This window comes from Zophobas morio, unplaced genomic scaffold (assembly GCF_036711695.1).
Source record: "Zophobas morio isolate AGI-343-1 ecotype UQ-CSIRO unplaced genomic scaffold, CSIRO_AGI_Zmor_V1 ptg000023l, whole genome shotgun sequence".
Taxonomy (NCBI): domain Eukaryota; kingdom Metazoa; phylum Arthropoda; class Insecta; order Coleoptera; family Tenebrionidae; genus Zophobas; species Zophobas morio.
The window spans coordinates 13,720,466-13,736,169 of NW_026972128.1; the positions used below are offsets into that span (position 1 = coordinate 13,720,466).

The 15,704-nt window shown below is 34.4% G+C and overlaps 5 protein-coding genes across 7 annotated transcripts; 3 read left to right on the forward strand and 2 right to left on the reverse strand.

Annotated features, from left to right (window-relative positions):
* The first annotated feature begins 492 nt into the window (after positions 1-492).
* Positions 493-1,941, forward strand: LOC135134475 (putative transferase CAF17 homolog, mitochondrial). Its single transcript, XM_064063167.1, has 2 exons — positions 493-724; positions 775-1,941. The coding sequence occupies exon 2, from the start codon at positions 792-794 to the stop codon at positions 1,842-1,844; it is 1,053 nt and encodes a 350-aa protein (XP_063919237.1). The 5' UTR covers positions 493-724; positions 775-791; the 3' UTR covers positions 1,845-1,941.
* A 394-nt stretch (positions 1,942-2,335) lies between these two features.
* Positions 2,336-3,817, reverse strand: LOC135134474 (RNA-binding protein 34-like). Its single transcript, XM_064063166.1, has 5 exons — positions 3,170-3,817; positions 2,973-3,115; positions 2,673-2,917; positions 2,487-2,627; positions 2,336-2,436 (listed from the first exon to the last, which is right to left on the reverse strand). Exons 1-5 carry the CDS (start codon positions 3,703-3,705, stop codon positions 2,371-2,373), a joined length of 1,131 nt encoding a protein of 376 aa, XP_063919236.1. The 5' UTR covers positions 3,706-3,817; the 3' UTR covers positions 2,336-2,370.
* Positions 3,818-4,107: 290 nt separating this feature from the next.
* LOC135134473 (paramyosin-like) lies at positions 4,108-9,016 on the reverse strand. The gene is made up of 11 exons (XM_064063165.1): positions 8,596-9,016; positions 8,468-8,545; positions 8,339-8,419; positions 8,172-8,243; positions 7,999-8,121; positions 7,774-7,942; positions 5,982-6,218; positions 5,106-5,538; positions 4,956-5,051; positions 4,838-4,911; positions 4,108-4,782 (listed from the first exon to the last, which is right to left on the reverse strand). Exons 1-11 carry the CDS (start codon positions 8,933-8,935, stop codon positions 4,680-4,682), a joined length of 1,806 nt encoding a protein of 601 aa, XP_063919235.1. The 5' UTR covers positions 8,936-9,016; the 3' UTR covers positions 4,108-4,679.
* Positions 6,549-14,973, forward strand: LOC135134478 (anaphase-promoting complex subunit 13). Of its 3 annotated transcripts, XR_010281318.1 has the most exons (4): positions 6,549-6,679; positions 6,739-6,992; positions 13,891-13,935; positions 14,685-14,973. XR_010281318.1 is itself a non-coding variant. In XM_064063170.1 (3 exons), the coding sequence occupies exon 2, from the start codon at positions 6,741-6,743 to the stop codon at positions 6,948-6,950; it is 210 nt and encodes a 69-aa protein (XP_063919240.1). In that variant the 5' UTR covers positions 6,549-6,679; positions 6,739-6,740; the 3' UTR covers positions 6,951-6,992; positions 14,685-14,973. The 3 variants fall into 3 exon arrangements, 2 of the variants coding, with proteins under 2 accessions (XP_063919240.1, XP_063919239.1); XM_064063170.1 differs by lacking the exon at positions 13,891-13,935; XM_064063169.1 differs by lacking the exons at positions 13,891-13,935; positions 14,685-14,973 and having other exon boundaries at positions 6,739-7,077.
* Positions 6,950-7,772, forward strand: LOC135134477 (AN1-type zinc finger protein 1-like). Its single transcript, XM_064063168.1, has one exon. The coding sequence runs from the start codon at positions 6,950-6,952 to the stop codon at positions 7,748-7,750; it is 801 nt and encodes a 266-aa protein (XP_063919238.1). The 3' UTR covers positions 7,751-7,772.
* Positions 14,974-15,704: the final 731 nt, after the last annotated feature.

The following is a 15,704-nucleotide window of genomic DNA, read 5'->3' on the forward strand; positions in this document are numbered from 1 at the left end:
TCAGTGACGTAAATTAGCCAAATATATGAAGACATTTTTGTAATATATAAATTTTGTTAAACACTCTTATTTCAAGATAAAACACATTCAAGAAACAACGTAAATATGCAATCAAGTTTATCACTGATTCTAATATTTCGTATGGAACTTCGGCGAGCTCTTTTTTTCCAGTTGAGCGTAACAATAAATAGTTCTGATGATGTGGTCAATTTTCAGTATCTTTATTAGGTATAGACAACCAACATTCCATATTGCCAGTAAAAGTATCTTGTGAACGATTGGTATCAGAATACTCAAAATTTTCATTCATCGTAATATTCTAGAGTTCTAGCCTCAGAAACTGCAATAATTAATAAAAATAAAGTATTAATAATTTAAGAAGATATTTATACATACTCGTATATCTCTGTTTAGCCTAATCAAGTCATATTAATAATGAAATGTTTAAATTAATCATTTTCTTCCATTTTCTTCTGGTTCTTTTACAAGACTATACCTAGATCAGTTTCAAAAACACTTTATCAGTAAATAAATAAACGAATATTTTATTTTAAATTGGCGGGATAATACGTCAAAATTTGACATTGACGTGTTTGACATTTGTGCGGTAATGAGTGTTCATAACCTATCTTCTGTTTCCACACAAGATCACAAAAGACTCGGTTCATCTTGTAGACACTAATAGAACAAAATAAGTAACGAAACACCAAGCCAAAAAGTTGAGGTAATTGCAAAAAACTCATATATAAATATAAAATCACATCGTTATTGTAGGTTAAGTTTCTTTAAACATGTTAAAACTTAAGTGTTTTGCTAATATCTCATTCTATCGATTTGTATCTACGTCACCGAGTAATATTGTGGAACACCTGAATAACAGAACATTGATACGTGTGTCCGGACCAGAAGTATCGAATTACCTCCAAGGTTTAATTACTAATGATATTGAACATCTTAGCTCTGGACCTGGCAGCATGTACACCATGTTTTTAAATACTGCTGGTCGAGTTCTTTATGATACAATTATATATCGAAATTCGGAAGAAAATACATACTTTGTTGAATGTGACAAGTCAATATCAGAGACTTTACAAAAACACTTGAAGATACATAAAGTTAGACGCAAAATTGATGTTACAAGCTTAGCAGATGAATTAAAAATTTACGCTGTGTTTAGTAATGATAAAATAAATACAACTAGTGATAACTCACAACTTTCAGGTGGTTCTATAGCGCCCTGCCAGGAATTAAATAAATCACAACCCACAGCACTGTTTAAAAGTGATCAAGATATTAATATTTTTCGAGATCCAAGAATCACTCATTTAGGATCACGAGTTATTGCAAAAACTGATGTAAATGTATTTGAGAAATTAAGTAAGGTCATCAATTTGGAAGAAAACACAAGTGGAGTGAACTATCGCTGGTTACGATATAGTTTGGGAGTGGGAGAAGGAGTAGAAGACTTGCCTGTCGGCGATTGCTTTCCTCTGGAGTGTAACTGTGATTATTTGCATGGTGTTAGTTTTCACAAAGGGTGTTATATTGGTCAAGAATTAACAGCGCGAATTCATCACACTGGGGTTGTTAGAAAACGATTAATGCCTATTCATTTTACTAAGATTCCTTTAAAAGTACCTGATAAAAGGATTGTCCAAGATAAAGTGAATTTAGGAAAGTTGAGAGGAGTGGAAAAAGACGTTGGATTAGGTGTACTGAGGGTTAGTAATGTTTTAGCCATTAAAGAAATTAAATTAGGAGATGGGATTGGTGTAGTTTCAAGACCTAATTGGTGGCCTGTTGAAGCACCAAAAGAAAAAATTAATATCTCTAAATTACAATAAAATAGTACTGCAGTTTAAGGCAGCTTGTAGTGAATAATAAAATGGAACCAGTAAAATTTGACTGTGAAGATTCTAAACCTTCCACGTCACAGGACACACAAGTAATACATGATGTACAGACAGACAGTAAAGACCAACCAGCTACCACTGAGAGTAAACCTGAAGTAAAGTATTTTCGTTGTGAAAACTGTGCCTTATGTGAATGTTATGATTACTTTGGGAAGGATCCACCTTACACAAAACATTACAAATTATTGGAAAATGCGTACATTATAGAAGATCCATTTGTTCCACCAAAACAAAATGAATTTATTATTTTAGGATCTCATTGTGTAAAATGTGGGAAAAGTGTTTGTAAAGATAGCAGTTGTAGCATATATTATGATGGTACATACTGCATCTTTTGTGCAAAGGACTGTATTAGTATGTTTCCTGAAAATGTTCAAGAAAAATTAAACAGAATTATTACATGAATTTGTGTTATAATTTTTTTTTTCAGAATAAAATACACAACCAAAATATTTACTTATTTAGGTGCAATCTGTTTTATCTTCTTTCTCTTCTCGAGTAAACCTTTGTTCAACTTGTTTTTCTAAAAAATAAATATTTAAAAATTAAGTGAAATAGAATTTGATGGACTACCTTTTTTGCTGCAAATTTTACTCCTTGAAAAGATGCATTTTCTGTTTGAATAATCTGTGGTTTTTCTTCCTGTGTATTTGCAATTTGAGTTGTAGCTTCAGATTTTGTTGCTTTTTGTTGATTCCGTTTTCTTGGATTTATCTAAAAAGACAAATTATAAAAAATTCAAGATTGAAGTGCACTAACCTTTTTTCCTTTATTTTTCTTGCTATTCTTTTTAGCGCCATTAATATTACAAATTTTAACTCTTAATTCTCTGTCTTTTAGTTTAACGTTCTCCATTTCTAACGCAAGTGTAACAGAATCTGAGTTCTGAAAATTAACATATCCAAATCCTTTTCCCATTCCTGTTCGTGGATCTCTCACAATACGTACAGACAAAATAGGTCCACAAGATTCAAAAGTTTTCCATAAATCATCTTCCTCAGCATCTAAACAGAAAGAAAACAATCATTAAAGCAGTCCAAATAATGCAACAACACTTACAAAAACTCAAATTTCCAACAAATATAGCCTTGTCCTCTGCAGGTTTATCTGTTACATCACATAAATGTACCCTTAAGTGATGGTCTTGATACAAGATACCATCTATTGCTGTAGCTTTAACTGCACCTTCACGTTCCTGAAATCTGAAACAATCAATTATATCCACTTGCACACATGCAATATTCTACAATTACTACCTTACATATCCATGAAAACTTTTTCTATCTGGATGGAACTCTTTTTTTATAATCGCAACTTTTTTGGGAGTTTTAGGGTCTGCAACAGGAACTCCTCTGATACGAACAGATTCAACTTGGCCATATTTCGTAAACAATTTTTTAAATTTTTTTGGAGTCACAGATATGGGCAAGTTCCCCACAAAAACGGTTCTGGAACGTAGTTCAGGATCTTCTTCCTGCTTTTTTGGCTTGTTTTTTGATGACAATCTTTTTTCTGCGTTCTTCGCATTTTTACTCTTCTTTTTAACAGGTTCATCTTCTTCTAATCCTGACGTGTTAGAATTTTCTACCAAACTATCTAAACCTTGACTTTCATCTGTTGTGTGTTGGGGCAAGCGTTTAATTTTCTTCCTTCTGGCACTGCCGTTCGCATTTTCTGAAGGAATATTTTCTTCAATGTTTTGCGACTCAATCTGTTTTTTCACCACTTTACGTTTGTTAGGAGTAACTTTACCCGTTATTAAATCCGATAAACTTCCAATAGCATAATCCATTATTAATATTTATTAATATAAATAGTTTTAATGCTACTACGGTTTTGCTTAGTTAGGTTATGAATTCGAAACCATGCTTGTTTGATCAGGGGAACAGTAACAGTTTATTGACAGTAGTGATTTGGTGCCCCTGAAGCACGGCTGTAGCCCTGAAGTCACTGGGAAATTTTCCCGCCAAACTCAAACGGCAGTCAACACGCCTCTGTACTACACTGACTACAACACTTATTAAAATGCTATGAAAAGTTGACTAAGTTTTGAAAAAATACAGAAAGTAGCTCCTTGTTAGATTATTTTAGCTATATTGATAATACCTATATTTTATGTATATTTAATTAGATAAATAATTAGATGTAATCTTAATGATGAGAAATTTAAAATAAACGGTTTCTAAGAAAACATGTGTTACTACTTATTATGAGATAATACATATATATTTTTATTATTATTATTTATCAAACACAAGTTTGGAAATTCAATAATCACATATTTTATCACAAAATGAAAACGACTTTTGAGATCTTATAGAAATACAGCATACACCCTCTTGGGCCCCGCATAACTACGGATCATTTATCCATGTGCCACCTGATGAACATGATCAGACTATTTGAGAAACTTACTAACAATGTCCATTACATAGTTTTGTTCAAACATAACATCAGCTTTTCGAATTTTAACAATCAGGTACTGGACCATTTAAAAGTAAATTATTATTATTGTTATTAAAACGAAGAGTCTGCTCTTTTGTACTTAGTATTTTCATTTGTATACTGTCTTTGAATTGACTAACGTGCATAAGATTTTATGATAAATAGGCAATACAAATAAGAATACATAGGTACCTGCTTATTTATATGTTTTTAAAAACATTGTATGAAGTACTTATAACAGTTTTAGTAATTTAATAACCAAATTAAAAGAATCTACTATTCGGAAATGTTTTTATTTCTAAATCTTCGAAGAGCAAATCGCTATTTCCTACGAGGTCGCTTTTTCCTGACCGCTCTTACTTGTTTCTGCTTTTGAAACATAAATTCAAATTCATCTTGAGAGCCAACGCCACCCTCAGGAGTTCTGTAAAATCCGTTAAATCTTTTATTTATGCTATCATTTCCGACTCAAAACCTACATAAACCACGATGACTTTGGCCTCACTAGCCCAGTAGTAAATTTCATTTCTCTAATAGAGGCATTTAATGCCATCTAAAAAAAATGTCAGTTGTGACACAAAAGTAAAAAGTACTTACGTCTTTAATTTGTTTTCGTCTAGCCCAAATTTTCAAGTTTTTCTTGAGCACATCTAGTTCAGCTTTTGCTTTTACATAGTCTAAGACAGGTGGTACCTAGAATATAATAACAGATAAAGTTTTATTCACCAAAAGATTTTAAGAATTAACTCGATAATTTTCACTTTTTTCCTTGATTTTTTCATATTCCGTTTTAGTTTCTTCCAATTCAGCAGCAACTTTTTCGGATTCATCGTCCAATTTAACGATCATAACTTCTCTGAATGCTATTGTGTCTTTGATATCTTTTAAATCATTCAGTTTTTTTAATAAAATCTTTTTAGTGCGGCTAAGCAACAAGTTGGCGTGACCATGCATTTTTTTGAGTTCCAAAAGAAGCAAATTTCTTTTCTCTATCTTTTCCACTAAGCGTGTATTGGAAATCTGGAGTTGGTCAAAATCTACTTCTTGTAAATTTTCTCCAAGTAACTTTTTTTGGGTTAGCTGACTACAAATCTTGTGGTACTGAACCTTCAAGGAACTGGTTCTCAATCGCAGCTTATCTGTTATCGTTCGACTTTGTTTAAAATTTTCTTCCATAAATCTATACGGAAAACAATTATTATATAATATGTAATTTGATCCAACTCATCAACACCCAGAGATTTTATAATGGTTGTTACGACCGATTGTTTGTTTATTATATTTGATGTAAGTTTTGCGAAAAAATATTAGGAATAATTTTGAACGAAACGGAAGAAAACTTTTATGTGGTACCTATCATCTTACGTACAGGAGGAAGTTCTGTTCTGGAATTGCGCGTTTGTTAACGAACGATAAAAATTTTAGTAAGTAGCAGATAAGTCCCATATGAATGAAAAAAAAAATGTTCTCGTAAGCCATGAAATTTATTTTTAAAATAATTCCTTGTTCCGTATGACAGTTATACATCTGCACTGTCAACATTAATTTAAAAATAAATTTCATAGTCCACAATAAGAGGACTTTTTTCCGATCATATGGTATTCGTAAAATATAAATACTCACCTCGCAAACCTGTCGGCTGGATTTTTTTGAGGATACTTATCAACTATTCCATTGATAAAAACATCTTCAAAGGTTTGCATTGTTTCCTTAATTTCGCTTTCTCTAATATTCATTTCTTCTAATTCTGCCTTCAACTTATGTCGTATTTTATGGCATTTTTTATTCACTTGGGCCAATGACTCCTCAATAAGGTCTATCTCTTTTAAAACCATATCCGTTTTTTGTGTTATGTTAACCCTAAAAAGAGTAGTAGTTCAGCTAACGGATGGGCTTAAAGTATTTTTTTTCTGTAAATATAAAATTAATGAATGTAATTAGAAATGTGTGGCTTTATTAGCGAACATTTAATAATGACAATTTTAAACAATATTTATGCAGTATAGCAAAAATTCGAATTTTTTTAACCAAGCTGATTTTTCAACTTCTTTTTTTTTTTAACTTGTTTAAAATAAAGTAAAAACAAAAGCTTTTGAAGCTTAAGCAAGGCAAATTTAAATTTACCGAAATGTTACGATATCTACCGAAATTCCATTCGGAGCAACACTGCTGCCATCTTCTTTCTGTTGTTTAAGTCGAGGTTGCAACCAGAGATATTTGCAACACCGTGATTTTCATTTTTAAAACGCTATATTTTTGAACAAGTCCTTTTTATGATTGTTTTCAACATTTGCTTGTTGTGCCTTTTTATATTTCATAAGGTATTGTATACAACTACACAATCCGTTTCTATCTTAATTAACATAACCTAATATTTTAGTAATGGATAGTTCAGTGTCTGTCGATGGTTACTTTGTCGATTTAATTGACGATAAGTGGCGTTCCGATAAATTACCACAAGACGACATCACTGTACCAATTTACGAATTGGCTGATCCCGAAGCCGACTCCGGTGACATTCATTTAACCCTTAAAGAACAGGAACAAAAGTGGACTGATATCGCCCTTAGTGCCTTAAGTGAACATCAATAATGGAATTGCCAAACTTGGGTCAGCATTGTTCACATAAGGACTGTAAGCAGTTAGATTTTTTACCACTACAGTGTAAATGTGGGAAACTGTTTTGTTCAATACATTTAAACATACATGTTGAAGTCTGTGAGAGTTGCATCACTTTGCAGGCAGAACCACAAAAAATCAGTAATGTTTACACATGTGCCCATGTTGGGTGCAATGATACCTCTCTTATTGAAATGCTTTGTCAAAAATGTCATACACATTTTTGTGTAAAACATCGCCACCTCACACAGTGTCATGAGAAAAGTGCAGAAACTATTGCCCAAGAAAAAGAAAAAATAGCTGCCCCAATTAGACAGTTTAATGAAGCTAAACTTGTGGTAGATAAGCAAGTGGAACAGAATTTGTTGGAAGCAAAAAAAAAGGCAAAAAAGAGCAATTTAGCTAATAAAGTGCAACTGATGAAAATTAAAAATAAAGCTAAAGGTCTCAATACAATACCTACTACTGATAGATTGTATTTCAGTGTTAGTTATCTTGGCCATCAACAAGATGTTCCGTTATTTGTGTCAAAACTATGGAGTGTAGGTCGTGCTATTGATGCCATTGCCAATGAATTGAAATTACAAAATGACAATAATAAAAGCTCTTGTAAGAAATTAAGATTATTTAAAAAAGAAAGTGGTGCAATTGTCACAGTAAATGTTGCAGAAATCCTTGATGAACTTATTGCTAAGAGTGTAATTATAGATGGAGAAAATTTAGTTATAGAATATGTAAATGATAATTGTCAGTTTCTGTCAGGTGATGATTAAATGCATATTATGTTGAAACTTACTTTGGGCCTTCTTTTTCTTGTACTCCAACCCCTGATGGTGATACGAGACTAGTAGTAGATCCGAAAAACAGGGATTCTCGTCTTGAGGGTCTTGATAGTGTGAGTTTTCGCGCTGAAATTGAAGCTCGTTCCTGTGCTACTTGCTCAAATTTTACAGCTGTGTCTAGCCCTGTAAATTCAACATTGTGTCAAAACCAACAAAACATTTATGCAAAATTTAACTACCTGCAGCTAAATCGGGGTCGTTCTTTTCCAAAAAATGAAGAAATACTATATTTTCTAATTCAAGATGTTTAACATTTTTTTGCAGCTGTTCTACAGTTGCGATTAAGTCAGTGCTATTAAGGTCTAAACAGGAATAAGGAAAACATTCTTTTAAAGAAAAATAAAATTTATACCGTCTAAATGATTTTTGGAATTTTCTGCGCTAACTCTTGAAGAAGCACTTGCATTACTTCTTCGCTCTATAGCTGAAAATATTTAAATTAAATTACTTATCTAGTAAGTCATTGTCAACTAATAAAGTTAACTAGCGTACTAATAAATGAAACAAAAAAAATCTTACAGCGTCCCGCGGACCATGCTCTGCTACCACTGCTGGGAATTGACCCCACACTACTTTTTTCCAGAGTAAGGCTTCTCGTACCTGGTATTATCGACATTAATTTGTGCAAAAGTTAAATTTTACTAGTACCGGAAAAACCACTAAATGCACTCGCACTTCCTTCCGTAACTGCAGATCTTAAACTGACTGATTTTCGAGCTCTGTCATCTAAATTTTTTATTAAATCAAAATTAAATCAAACTTTCAAACCTTAATACCCCCTGGAAGTTGAGATTCTGTATGAGACTTTGCGGTGCCAAATGACTGGCCTGGAGAACTGGAAAGACTTTGTGGTATCTTAGGGGACAATATAACAGATTCTCTAATATTCGCTTCGGGATTAATTCCAGTTGTTTCCGATGCAATAGTTTTTTCATCCATGTTTGAAGCTATAGACTGCTTAGCTGATGCAGGAACTTCTGCGCTTTGTTCCGCAGATGAGACCATGGATGGCCTAGCAGATGAGACTCCATTTTCAGCGTTTACTTTCGAATCCCTTTGCTCCGCATTTGTTTCCGAAGTATTCAAAACTCCATCGAAATTTTTGGTATCAGACATTGTAAATCGCGTGCAAAAAAAATAAATACGTTGCAAATGAATAATTCGCGGTATTGCAGTCGGAAAAAAATTACATGTCCTGTTTTGACGACGGGTAGTATCTAAGCACCCAAATATAACTTGTTCGCGGTCGTCATGTTGTATGAGATTTCAAAATACAGCTAAAAAACATCTAACTTCCACAGGAAAATATCATCGTTTTATTCCAAGTATACCCCAAGAGTCCGATTGCGTAATTTATAATTGTTATTACAACGGTTATTCCAATAATTTGTTAATTTTTCGGAGTTAAAAAAACACATGTTAAACCTGAATCTCTACAGAAAGATCCTAACTATTAAAACTACTAAATGGGCCTGTTACGAACAATCACTTTTTCAAGGTATTTTTAAGTCTGTTCTATATGGGCCCCTTTAACACACAACACTTTTTAAAGGCTTCTGTTCTGTTTTTAAAGGTATATTAAACGAATTATAGACAAAAAATATCAATAGGTACCTAATAATAAAAATTATTTGAACCTTTTAAATTTTCGGAACGTGTCGTTCAGACAGAAAAAAATAATTTTAGAACTTAGAAACCCATTAACACAAAACAGTTTTTCTATCTATCGATCCAATAATTGAATTTTTATTAAAGAAAGTTTTTTATTTGAATGGTATGCAACCAACTGTACAACCTATTTATATTACATTTTTAATTTCTTAATACCGTTTTAATTTATGACTTTTTTTTTTGTTCAAATTGAATTTGGTGTTGAGGCACCTCCACAACCCTACGGATGACAGCTGTGATTTGCACAGGACCGCCAGTTGAGTTGAGTTTCCCAAGCGCTCCTAAGTAGTGAGGACTTAAGTCTAGTCTAGTTGTGTTCACCATTGCGTTAAAAAAGTTGGGTTAATTTAAAGTAAGGAAAAGTGTTACATGTCATTTGACTCTCAGATGACACCAGAACTTAAAAGGTGTGGACTCAGAGCTCAATTGCGGAAAAAGAAACTAAAGCACAAGAACGCGTTACTAGAGTACAAGTTATTCTATTTGCAATTGTTAAAAGAAAAAGACGATGAAACATGAACAGTTGAAAGAGGGATTAGGAGCGGAAATTGTAAGTTAATATGATATGCATTGTTGTTGATTCCATTATTTAATATAAATTTCCATTGTTAACTTTTAGAGAAATGCAAATTGGGAGTACCTAAAAACCTTCCAGAAAGTACACTTACGAAAATTTATAGATAAATTTGAAGAAGAATGTTTGGTAGAAGTGCCAGTAAGAATGTTTGGTAGAAGTGCCAGTACAAGGCGTAAAAGTCGTAAGAAATTTAAAAAATATGCGGAAACAAATCTCGAGTCTTTAAAGGGTTGGGCCTTTAGAGGTTCTACATATTTTATTGATACATCCGCTGCAGCTGGTGCTCCCATGTGGCGAGCGGAGCTGGATACGGCCGAACTTGGTCCTCTTTGCCCATCCTGGGACTTCACAAGTTCTGTCGGCACAAAAACGACGGTGTCACGCTGATAGCGGACGATAAACGTAGCTGGTGGCGGCGAACGGTCGGGGGTGACTCACTTTAGGTCCCTACTCGGGGAGCAGCGGGTCGGTGAAGGTCCGGAGTTTTGCCAATATCGCGTAGAGGTGGCGTACCTCGGTGCCAAGCCCTGGGCCGACTAGTGGCGTTAAAAACAAACACGTCTAGCCAACCTAGGCTATATGGTCACCTTCACGCCATAGAGGATGGTGCTTTAAATCAGGAGCGGCGGTGCTCGGGCGCTAGATCCCTCTTCGGGGAGGGAGCACCGGGGTGGCTCTAAAGCCGGAAACACGGATCTCCAGGTGGTCTCGTGAGTGCCCGCGACAACAAGAAATAATACGGACGGTGGCGTCGTCTTGGCGCTCAACGAAGCTTCTTGCGCGTGTTCAACAAAAAAACGAGAAGACGGTGGTAGGGGCAGAAGACCCAAAACGGTACTGACGGTTTACGGCGGTCGGTCTGAGCTCTGCACCCTAACTTCTACAAAAGGTTTCATGCTTTTTCTCTTGTTACACCCTCACGGTTCAAAAGATAATTTTCAAGTGAAGTTCTTTTCTGGCCGCGTCGGCGGGAAGACGTTCTTTCATACAAGTGAGCATACATTGCGTGTGAGTCGAGAGCGCAAGAAATAATAGACAAAATTTTTGGGAAGGGGCGAAAAGCGCACCCCTCTCAGGAGGAAAGAAGCTGCGAGCATTCACTCCTCAGCCCCAAAAACCTCCTATGATCTATTCACCGACATATAATACATCGCAAATGATACACATTGAAATATGAAAGAAAAGACAACCGCGAATTGACAGACATACACATATGGGAAACCGAACAAATACAAAAGCCCTACGCTAATATTTTGAATCAATGCAAATATTTGAATATCACAAATTTAATAAAACAAAGCAAAATTTGAATTATAGTAGCTGGATGCAAATACACAAGTTTTTACGGGCGTGTGGCGTCAAATTTAAAGTTACGGTAGTTAACAGGAGCACAGCAAAAATACCCCTGGGGCGTTCTAGCACAAGCGGAGTTTGGGGCTCCCGGTCCGGGCTGGTCTCCCCCGGAACGGTTATTCTATCTATCGGTAAGCCTACCGCACAGCACATCTCCATGACGAACACGCCATCCTAACTAGGCCGTTACGGTCGAAAACTATTGGTTGGATGTCAAGGCTGACAGCGTCACATCGTCCAGACCGTTCCCACTGACTCTATACAAAGCCTGCACCCCTTGTGTAGATGGTGCGATAAATCCCGCTAGCCCCCACTAGGAGCCGCGCCTTACGCTTCTTTTAAATGTTCAATTCCTTATAACTCTGATATTAACAACAACTGAACAAGTATTAAAGTATCAAAGAGCAATAAACAACATTTAAATTCGCCATACAATCTTGTGAAATTTTAAACAACAAATAATGATTGAAATTGGACATCAAATAATTTATACGATGGAAACATTAATCAACAAAATATTTACAAAACAAAACTAGCAAAGATTTATAAAACAAAAGATACGTTCAATTAAAATTGTACAACCAAGAAAATTACAAGAAGTTAAAATTGTGAGATAGAGAAATATTGTATAAGGTGAAAAATTGCAAAGTTAACAGAATTTACATGAGATTAATATTTCCCACACTTTATCAACGAGAGTTTACATTATGTCATAATCCAAGTGATTGGTTACTTAAAAACAATTTGCTTTGAGAGTTTAAAATACCGCGAACTGGTTACCCCAACAAAACATATAATAAATAAACACAAAAATATCCAGTCATCGTCTCGGTGATGTATATTTTAGCGTTGCAAGGAATAACGCTCGGTAATGTAAATTTTAGCGTTGCGAGGACATGCCTCGATAAAGTAATCAATCTTTAGCGTTGTGAGGACATGCCTCGATGATGTAATCATGATAACGATGATAACCGCCTAAGGGACCCCCCCGTCAGTTCGCGGTATGAATTAGTTAGTTTAAGTGCCAAAAATAAACTATTAGCAATCTTGTGTGAAGAATTATAAAGTGTTATAATGTAACACTTACGTATATGCATCCAGAAACTTATTTGTAATTAAACAACAAAGGTGTTATCCTGACTAAGTGAATTTCATGAAATCTTCTAGCAAGTGTTAGCACTAGCTGACGATTAAAAAGACTAACTTGATTGGTGAATTTACAAACAATAAAACAAATCTACACCACGTGGTCCGCATTGGTTCCGAAAATTAACACTTTTCAGATTAAAAAGCCGCAAGAATTAGCCGAGCAGATTGGGAAAACTGGGCGCCGTCGGCGTTACGATTAATTGCCGTTAAACAAAGGCTTCCTCCCTTTTATTAACTACCAAAGCTAATTTAAACCTAGCTACTTACAGCGTCTTTTCACCATGCATCCACTACACCGAACAGAAACATAATGGCCTCCCCCCATGCGTTCAACTTGCCGCTCACCTCTACCAACCCGACTACCGCCCTCTAACAAAAACATGCAGAACTACCCCAAACGCTACGTGCATATATGATTACCTATTTTTTAACGATTTTTTTTTATTGAATTTTTTTCCTTCAAATTCAAATTATTCAAATGTGATTTCGCGCCGCTGTTAATGGTAAGGGCTTATGGATTATTATTGATTGGATATCAACAGGACCAAAGAGTTATTGTTATAAGACTAACAAAGGTAAAGTTGCTTGTAAAATAAAAGGATTTACAAAAAACTATGAAACGTCCAAAAAGATAGATTAATTCTGATAACAAAAATAACATTTTACAAAATAAAAGTAATAAAATCAGTATACAATACAATCGAATTACAAGAGATGCTAAAACTAAAGAACTTACAAATAAAATAGAAACAAAGGAATTGGTTTCGTTTATCACAAGAAAGTTATACTAGAAAATTTTTATATATTACTATTTGGATATTATTATAAAAAATTAATTAAAGTAATGCGACTACATGCTGACATTCTGGATGCGATTAATTCACAAATCTGAAACATTGGGTCGAAAAACGAACGTTTTTTTTTTTCATCGTGGTAACGCATAATTGATCGGCGCATTAAGGCCCGATATATCTGTTTCTATCGGACTTGACTGAAATTGATGAAAAGCTTTAAAGGAAAAACATTTTTGTAATTTGATGAAGTTCGAGCGACAGTCACGCAATGGGCCAAAAAATTATTTCTTTCGTCGACAAGGGGAAAATTGAATTCTATGTTTAGAGTTGCATACACAATAGAACTTTTGTCTCTAGTTGCATTCAACTTCAGTCAAGAAAATGTTATTGCGCTGACTGTGGTTGTCAAATCTCACACCAGATTGTCAAAGTTGGTTTTAAATTACACTTTTTATAACTTAAAATTGTGTGATTTTTGTCTTAGTTACTCGTTAATCCCCCAACTCCAATAGTATTCGAACTTTCAGAAATGAAAGACTGCTGGCAAAATCTACAGAACGTGTATCTCATTTGTAAGTATGATTTTATATCGAGGTTACTGTTTTGTCTTTTGTTGAGTAGGTAAACATATAAAAGTAATTTTATATTCCAAAAATACATCTAAAATAAAATCATTAACTGAGTACAGACGGAAACCTAGTACGGTCGTGGACAGTGAATTTCGTCCACCCAATTTCTTTGACAGAAAAAAACTCTAAATTAGCCCTTAGATCTTTCTAACCTTTTTTTGTCATTTTGACATAAAGGGGCAAACATTTTTTTATATGATAACTAACACTCATCCGCGATAAGCCCAAAAGTGTAGCGACATCCCGTCTTGGAAAAGGGATATTAGTTTACCTTCATTAAAATAACTAATCGATGGCAGGTTCGCAGCTAAATTAAATTTGACAATACTTACGTCAGTCATCATGACAATAAAGCACCGACTACAGTGAATTTTTGTGAATTCGCGTGAATTGTGTGGACGAAATTCACTGTCCGCGACTGTACCTGTTCACCCGGCTGTTACAATACTTCCCCAGCTTATTACTTTCGGGACACAAAAATAAGCCCTTGAAATTTATTTTTAAAATAATCATGTTCGCATTACAGCTATTTGACACGTTATTTGATTGATTTAACTGCTAAACGGAACAAGGAACACGTTGGTGTTGGTATTATAATTTTTTTAACATTAAATTTCAAAGGTTGCTAGACGACTTTTTTATTTGACGTTGACCATTCATAAGCAAACTATTTATAAAGTTATTTTTTACAGTGGTATGCAGTCGGAATATCAGGATTATTACGTGAAACAAACATTTTCATATTTGTATCCATATTTGGAAGATCTTTGCATTGAATTCGAGGATTCGTTACCTGAAGAAAATCGCTGGCAAAATTTATCACCACCGGGAATGTACTGTACCGAATATTGTAATATCGGAGGTCCTTCTGTTAGATGTATAGTGGATGTAGAAAGCATCAAGAAAAAAGCACGTGTTGATTCTGAAAACTGTTGTCCCATCTAATGCTGTAATTTTCAAAAAATAAAGAATTACATTGGAGGAGTATGTTATTTTACAAAATTAATATAATATTTATTATTTTGAGGTGAGGTCATCGCATTGTTAGTGGGGATGATCACACAAAATACATACTATTCCTAATACACATATAAAATTTGACAACAACCGGTCCGGTAGTTTCGGAGATTATGTACCTAATAAAACTAAATAGACACAGCCAGACCGACAAATAGGCAGCCAGAAAGGGGAGACCTATGTTTTTGTTCTGTAGGAGTTATGAGATGTCGGGAAACATGAAAGTCGCCATTCACTGTATGGACCCTACAATATTTACTTAGCATGCGCTTGGGAATACGTTTATTTCCAATAAAAAAGATCGACAATGTTTTTTCTGTGATTTTTAGAAGTTGGTAAGCTGACAACAGTGGTGGAAAGCGTGTTCTGAAATTTTCATAAATTGGTAATAAGTGAGATACTGATTTTTAAAAATACGCCATGAAAAATTTCACCAAAAATTTAAAAAGAATGATAATGATAAACTGATAAAAAACTGCCCCTGTGTTATTTATAAAGAGAAAGTTGAAATCAGTAACAATAATATGTTAATAATGGAGATATTGTACCACGCGAGAGATTACATTTTCAAAACGTATTGAAAACTCCAAAAGCGCCAAAGCTAGCGACAGGGCTCAAGTTTAATTACACAAGATCTACTTAAAACTTTAGTGTAATAGGTTGGGTAGTCTCAGAGGCTATTTATCTAATAATAA